Consider the following 7,671-nt stretch of genomic DNA (forward strand, 5'->3'; position numbering starts at 1 on the left):
CAGAAGCTATTTAGCATCTCTGGATCCTAGTTTTCCAACCTTTAAGTTAGGATTATTTCTAAAATCTTCTCCTCCCTATAATATTCTATGTGGTCTGATAATACATTTTACAGTATTTATGCTTCAAATTGTGATAAGCCTAGAAGACATTCAGATCCAACAATCCCTTTACAATTCAACTGTGAGTCCAGCTGCAATCTATAGCACCATAACTCCTTACTCCACCACAGAACCCAGTATTTCTTGAAGATTCTTAATTGCAAAAAAAAAAAAAACCACAATTGGAGTGTGCCCAAGACCATGTATAGGGTTGGCAGACAATGTTCCTACAAGTGTATTGGTACGTTCTGTAAGAATTCCCAGGTGGATACTAGAGCTGACAAAGGACAAGGTTGTCATCACTTCTTGGCCACAGCCAGTCACCCAGAGGGAGCGAGTAGTTGAACCGGTGGGCTTGGGACCATACTCAGAGGGGACATCAAGCCCAATTGGCATAACACACTACACAAAACATTGTTCCACCTCCTACTTTGTCTAGTAATGACTGGGATCTTAAAAGCTTGCAAGCAGCCATCTAGATGCAACGATAGATTTCTCCTCGTCCAGAGCAAAGAAGGATGAAAAAAAACAAAGATTCATGGAATCAATTAGTCCAAGCAACTGGTACACCATGTGATCCTCAGCCTATATGACTATGAGACCAAAAGAACTAGATGGTGCCCAGCTACCACTGTCAACCTCTGGGAGGGGGATCTATGTAAGAGATCCTGGATAGAGTAGGAGAACAATGTGAAACAAAACTCAAAATCATTTGGGGGGAAAAAAAGGGACCAGGTTTGCTGGTCTGATAGAACCTGATGGAACCACTGAGACTATGGCCCCTAGCTGCCCTTCAGGTTGGTATTGAACCCACTTGGGCTGCTTCCAACCAAACAAAAGACAGGCATATGAGGTGAATATTTACACTAGGTAGATTCACTTCTTGGAGAGAACAATCATGGGAGAATAGAAGGGTGCTTATGCACAGGGAGACAGCTCAGGGGGCAGGAGTGCATGGAGAGGACACAGGGAAGAAGTAACTATGGGGAGGAAGTGGGAGGGGAGCTGTTGCATTGTGGTAAATTGTAGTCAATGTCATGAGACAAAGTTTATGTGAGTTGCTGTATGGAAAGTGAATTTGCTCTGTAAACTTTCACCCAAATCACAATGAAAAAAAAAAAAAACAGCACAATTGAGTAGATTACAACTCATGGCATTCCCATGTTTTACAGCTCCCTAGTGCCTAGGAGCTCTGGTAGCATAGTGCCTAAGGCACTTGACTGCTAACCAGAAGGCTGGCGGTTCAAACCCACCAGCCACTCCTCAGAAGGAAGACGGGGCAATCTACTTCCGTAGTGATACCGCCTAAGAAACCCAAGGAGGGGTCGCTATGAGTCGGGGCCGACTCGACGGCACATAACAACAACAACAAAGTGCCTAGGAGCTCTGGTAGCATAGTGCCTAAGGCACTTGACTGCTCACCAGAAGGCTGGCGGTTCAAACCCACCAGCCACTCCTCAGAAGGAAGGCTGGGCAATCTACTTCTGTAGTGATACCGCCTCAGAAACCCAAGGAGGGGTCGCTATGAGTTGCATCCAACTCGATGGCACACAACAACAACAACTGGTGGCATAGTGCCTAAAGCATGTCACTGCTAACCAGGAGGATGGCAGTTCAAATGCACCAGCCACTCCTTGGAAGGAAGACTGGATAATCTACTTCCATAGAGATAATCGCCTCAGAAACATGAGGAGGGGTTGCTGTGAGTCGGGACCAACTCGACAGCAGTAAGTTAGGTTTTGGTTTTTGGTAGGGTTTCCTTGGATGCAATCGTAACAGAAGCAGATCGCCAGGCCCCTGTATTTCCAGTGGGTGGGTTCAACAGTCAGACTTCAAGTTAGCAGTCAAAAGTCAAAGGCAAACCATTTGTGTCACCTAGGGTTTTTTTGTAATGTATTTGGAAAGTACATGTAAGATAATCTCTTGACAATTTAGGGCTATAAAACATTAGGTACCACTTAAACAGCCACCAACACCAGACCCAGGGAAGACCCTGAGGAGAGAAAGAGACAGGAGGAGAGACCAGAGGTTGATAAAAGAATCAACAAAAGAGGCACCTAGAAGACAGTCCCAGCAGGGGTGACCCAGTAATGAGGTGATGGGTGTCAGTGGTAGGAATGGTGTTAGGGAGTGTGCTGGTTATTTTTGTGCGTCAACTTGGCTGGGCCTGGCTGAGTGGCTGGGCAGCTGATGGTAGTTATTCCCCATGATGACACTGGCAATCAGCTCTATGGTGAGACCTACCACAAGCAGCTGAGTAGCTGCTTTAGGGATGTGGTCTGCTTCCCATATATAAAAAACAGCTTTGGGAATGGCCTCTAGCTTATGGCATACTTGAACCCTGCATGTAGTCAAGTTGTTGCTCAGCAGCCTCCCATGCTCTGCTGACCTTGGGACTTTCAATGGACTTGAATGAATGAACTGCCGTGTGGTTTGGTAATATTGGGACTGTGCCATTTTATCTGTCAACCTTGGGCTTCTTAGTCTCAGCAGCCAGTAGCTGCCTGAGTGAAGAGATGCCTCCAGCTTCAGTGGGCCGGGAGCAAGAGGCAGAGCTGAAGCCCAAGGTCGAGGGGCTCTCACCCAGTCCCTAGAACCCGGCACTTTGAACTCAGACTTAAAGCCTCCAGACTGTAAGAGAAAGAACTCCTGATTGTTCAAGCCATCCCATTTGTGGTATATTCTTGTCAGAGTGACACTAGGAACCAGAACAGGGAGGTAAAAAGATTAACCACACAGAACAATTGTGATTACGAATCTGTAAGTGCACGGGTATCAGCTAGGCATCTAACTAAAAGGAATGTAAAAGAAGTGACAGAAACAGCCTGATGTCATGCACTTTGCAATTAGATCAGGGTGTAAAATGGAACCACTCTGAACCATTAGAAGACAACTAAATATGGAGTTTCTGGTCTAACAAGAGGCCAAGGAGAAAGTGGTCACATGTGGTACAATAGTCAGATGGAGTTTCTTGGGTACGGACTTATTCTGGTCTCAGAAGAAAGACTGGGCAATCTACGTCCATAAAGGTTTACCGTCTCAGAAACCCAAAGGGGGTCACTATGAGTCAGAATTGACTCAATGGCAGTCAGTTTGGTTTTCTGGTTTTATAGGAAGAACCAGGCCATGCTGAGGAGAAGGCAGTAAAAACTAGGTAGGAGAGGAAAATGGCCATGGCTAAGTCTTCCTAAAAATGAAAACGCCTTCATCACCATGTTCCAAACTCTGTTCCACAACCTACCACAGAAGATTTGTAAGGTGTTAATACGTTCTCTGAGATGGCAGCCAAGGAATTCTGGGAAATGTGCAGCAGTCCACTTTTGGAGCCCACTGGACATTAGCGCATTAAAGGGTCTGAAAACAGCTGGCTGAAATACTAGAGAGCCCCACGACATTTGCCATGACATAAATAATTAAATGTGGTGGGAAAACACCATTTTAATCACTGGGGAAAGTTTTGAAAATAAAATAAATACAGGGTCTGAAAAGTCCTCAGGGGGCGTTGAGAGCATTTGCCTTTTGTTTAACCTGGATTTCCCAGACTTCCTTGAGCCAAAACTTCTCAGCAGCACATCAGTACACATTCTAGGGAAGGATATTTTCTGGAACACACCTCCTTACATATATTCCTCACTAAGGACAAGTAATGCAGCTGTTGACGCTCTTCCCATATTCCCTTAACATCCAACATCTTGAAAACATTTTAAATTTTCCACATCTTTCAAATCATAGTCTCAAATTATACTACCCTATTAGTGTGAAACCACCACTCGTCTGTCAGTTTGTGGGACTCTGGTGGCTTGCGTGTTGCTCTGAGGCTGGAAGCTATGCCACTGGGTCACCCATGGTGGACAGGTTTCAGCGGAGCTTCCAGACTAAGACAGACTCAGAAGAAGGAAGGGGCCATCCACTTCTCAAAGAATTGGCCAGTGAAACCTTATGAACAGCAGTGAAACACAGATATAATGGACCAGGCAGTATTTCATTCTGCTGTTATAGATTCGCTATGAGTCGGAGCAGACTCAAGGACACATAATAACAACAGCAACAACATTAGTATAAAAAGCTGGCTGATTCTAAACATCACACAAATTTTTATATAGAAAAGTCAGAATAAATATAAATACATGGCTCATCCCTGGAGGTAAAATTAAACTGTGAATATTTGTAATTTCCAGTACATTACTTAATTCTTATATTATGGTAAAATTCCTTAAAGAACTGCTTAAAAGCAATACTCCTTGTTTCTTTATTTATATCACAGTACCTGTAAGTGATTATGACTAGAAGCACTTACTGATGAAGATCAAAGATCACTGTCTTCAATATTGATTACACCTCAACATAAAGAAAACAAAAATTCTCACAACTAGATCAAAAAGCAACATCACAACAAATGGAGAAAAGACTGAAGTCAAAGATTTCATTTTCCTTAGATTCACAATCAACACCCATGGAAGAAGTCAGGAATCAGAGGTTGGTTGTATTACACTGGGAAAATCTGCTGCAAAAGACCTCTTTAAAGTGTTGAAGAGCAAAGATGTCACTTGGAAGACTAAGGTGCACCTGACCCAAGCCATGGTATTTTCTATCTCCTCATATGTACGTGTAAGCCAGAAAATGAATAAGGAAGACCAAAGAAGAGCTGATGACTTTGAATTGTGGATTGCTGAAGAACACTGAAAGTACCATGGCCTGCCAGAAGAAAGAACAAATCTGTCCTGGAAGAAGTACAGCTGGAATACTCCTTAGAAGAGAGAATTTGTCTCAACTACTTTGGTCATATGGTCAGAAGGGACCAGTCCCTGGAGAACGATATCATGCTTGGTAAGGTGGAGGGTCAAAGAAAAAGGGGAAGACCCTCAACGAGGTGGACTGACAGTGGCTGCAAGGATGGGCTCAAGGACTGTGCGGATGGTGCAGGACCGGACAGTGTTTCATTCTGTTGTACACAGGGTTGCTAGGAGTTGGAATCCACTGGATGGCATCTAACAACATAATGAACACATGTTAAGACCTCAGCTGTAAAACTGAGACATTTTGACAGACTCACTGATTTTTTCAAACGTGGTTTCTAAATACATCTCAATGTTCAGTGATGTCCAGTTGATTGCAGCCAAGCCAGGTTGGAGAGCTTCATCCACTTTAGCCAAATGAGGACCCATCAGTGGCTCAATGGTGGGAGGCATTTTTGACTTCACTCTCTGATATTCAGCCAGCATCATCTGCAATCAAAAGAAGGTTAAATAATCAAGTAGTACATACATTTTTAGTATGTAATGATATCTCGTTTTTCATACAAAAGATATTTTTGCTTATTTAGGGTTATGCTGTAGGGCTCTAACAGCAATCTAGTATACACAGTGGATAAAGCAGAATATGAACAGAAGACAGAGAATCTCCCATAAATACAGATTCCTAATCCAATCAAATACAAATGAAGAGGAAGGAAAGAGTTCAAGAATAAGACTGTCTCCCTTCCTACCCAGCTTTTGAGTTCAGCTAAGAACCTAAACGTTGGCAGTTAGAACCCACTCAGAGGCTCAGTGGAAAAACAAGGCCTGGCAATCTGCTTCCATAAAAAATTATAGCAAAGCAAATCCTATGGATTAGTTCTACCCTATAGCACATGGGGTTGCTATGAATCAGAATCAACTGGACAGCAATGGGTTTGTTTTTTGTTTTTGTGTTTTTCACCCTGCTTTTAAGGGAGAAAAGTTCTGCGATCTTGTAACTTTTCTAAATCCTGTTAGCTGGTGCATAATCTAAGTTGTTCAGCTTTGTATGTTGGTACAGTGTTTCCTGCTTCCCGGGGCACTTCCTGTGGACCACGCATGGGTGACCAGAGGTCTCCCTCAGGCCACTGCTGTACTGAGTCCTAATGCTAGTCCCAAAGCACACAGTCCTTCTCCACAGCAAGAGAATCAAGAACCATTGTTGATTTCAACTAGTGTCATGGCTTTAAATATCATCTATATGTCAGAGGGACCAATCCCTGGAGAAAGGTATCATGCTAGGTAAAGGAGAGAGTCATCAAAAAAGGGGAAAACTTTCAACGAGATGAATTGACACAGTAGCTGAAATGACGGGCTTAAGCACAGCAAAGACTGTGAGGATGGCGCAGGACTGGGCAGTGTTCCACTGTGTTATACTCAGGGTTGCCATGAGTCAGAACTGACTTGATGGCACCTAACAAAAACAACATGATCAAAGACATGCAAATTTACACCTATGGCCTAGGCATCACTCCAGAAGTCCAGATTCGTATATGAGATACCTACTCATTCTGGTTACGTAAGGCTGCTCTGACAGGAATATACCACAAATGGGATGGCCTTAACAAACAGGAGTTTATTATTCTCTTATAGCTTGGAAGCTTTAAGTCCAAGTTCAAAGTGCCAGGCTCTAGGGGTTGGGGGAAAGCCCCTCGACCTTGGGCTTCAGCTCTGCCTCCTGCTCCCAGCCCACTGAAGCTGGAGGCTTATCTTCACTCAGACAGCTCCTGGCTGCTGAGACTGACAAGCCCAAGGTCAACAAACAACAAGGCACAGTCCCAATGTTACCAAATCACATGGCAGGCCATTAATTCAAGTCCATTGAAAGTCCCAAGATTGGCAGAGCATTGCAAGCTGCTGAACAACGACACGGCTACATGCAGGCTTCAAGTGTGACACAAACTAGAGACCATTCCCAAAGCTGTTTCTTATATATGGGAAGCAGATCACATCCCTAAAGCAGCTACTCAGCTACCTGTGGAAGGTCCCACCATGGAGTTGACAGCCAGTCTCATCATGGGGAATAACTACTACCAGCTGCCCAGCCACTCAACCAGTCCCAGCCAAGTTGGCACACAAAGTTAACCACTACTACTCAATATCTTTCTTTGGATTATCTAATAGACATTTCAAATTAAACATGTTCAAAACTAAAATTTTGTCATTCCCACAAACCCTTCTCTGCCCACAGCATCCACTATCTTAATTGATGGTGACTCCAGCTTTCCACTTGCTCAGACCAAAATTTGGAGTCAACTTTGACTCCTTTCTTCCTCTCTCACCCACAAATAATCCAACAGGACATCTTATTTGCTCTACCTACAAAAGAAAATTTGTATGTGACCTTCTTACCACATCCACTGCTACCACCACTGACTCTTAGAATGGTCTACCTCAAATGCCTGTGTCTTCCACTTCTGCCTCCTACAGCTGATGCTCAATTTAGCAGCAAGAGTGTCCTTTCAAAATGTAACTCAGATAATGGCACTCCTCTGCTTACCACTATATGGCTTCCCATTCCACTCAGGGCTGAGAGTTCTTTCTTTGGTCTGCAAAGGCTTACACTGTCAGGTCATCATTACTTCTCCGATGTCATCTCCAACCACTCTCCCCCTCTGCAGTGCAGTAAATTTCTTAATATGGCCCTTCTAGCCATTGCCCTCCATTTTGTAATGCATCATAAATTCTAATCCCCATGCCTGTTTGGGAGCTCTGATAGGGTAGTGCCTAAAGCACTTGACTGCTAACCAGAAGGCTGGTGGTTCAAACCCACCAGCCACTCCTCGGAAGGAAGGTT

The 7,671-nt window shown here is 43.9% G+C and overlaps 1 protein-coding gene across 1 annotated transcript in view; it reads right to left on the bottom strand.

Moving 5' to 3' along the window:
- The window catches only part of DNAH5 (dynein axonemal heavy chain 5), a 148,469-nt gene that overhangs the window by 80,101 nt on the left and 60,697 nt on the right, over positions 1-7,671 (bottom strand). The window contains exon 15 of the mRNA XM_007954200.1: positions 5,153-5,324. Within this exon, the coding sequence (XP_007952391.1) occupies positions 5,153-5,324 (172 nt within the window). The remainder of the gene's footprint in view (positions 1-5,152; positions 5,325-7,671) is intronic.

The sequence above is a fragment of the Orycteropus afer genome, unplaced genomic scaffold (assembly GCF_000298275.1).
Source record: "Orycteropus afer afer isolate SDZICR_OR568_19922 unplaced genomic scaffold, OryAfe1.0 scaffold00442, whole genome shotgun sequence".
NCBI lineage: Eukaryota > Metazoa > Chordata > Mammalia > Tubulidentata > Orycteropodidae > Orycteropus > Orycteropus afer.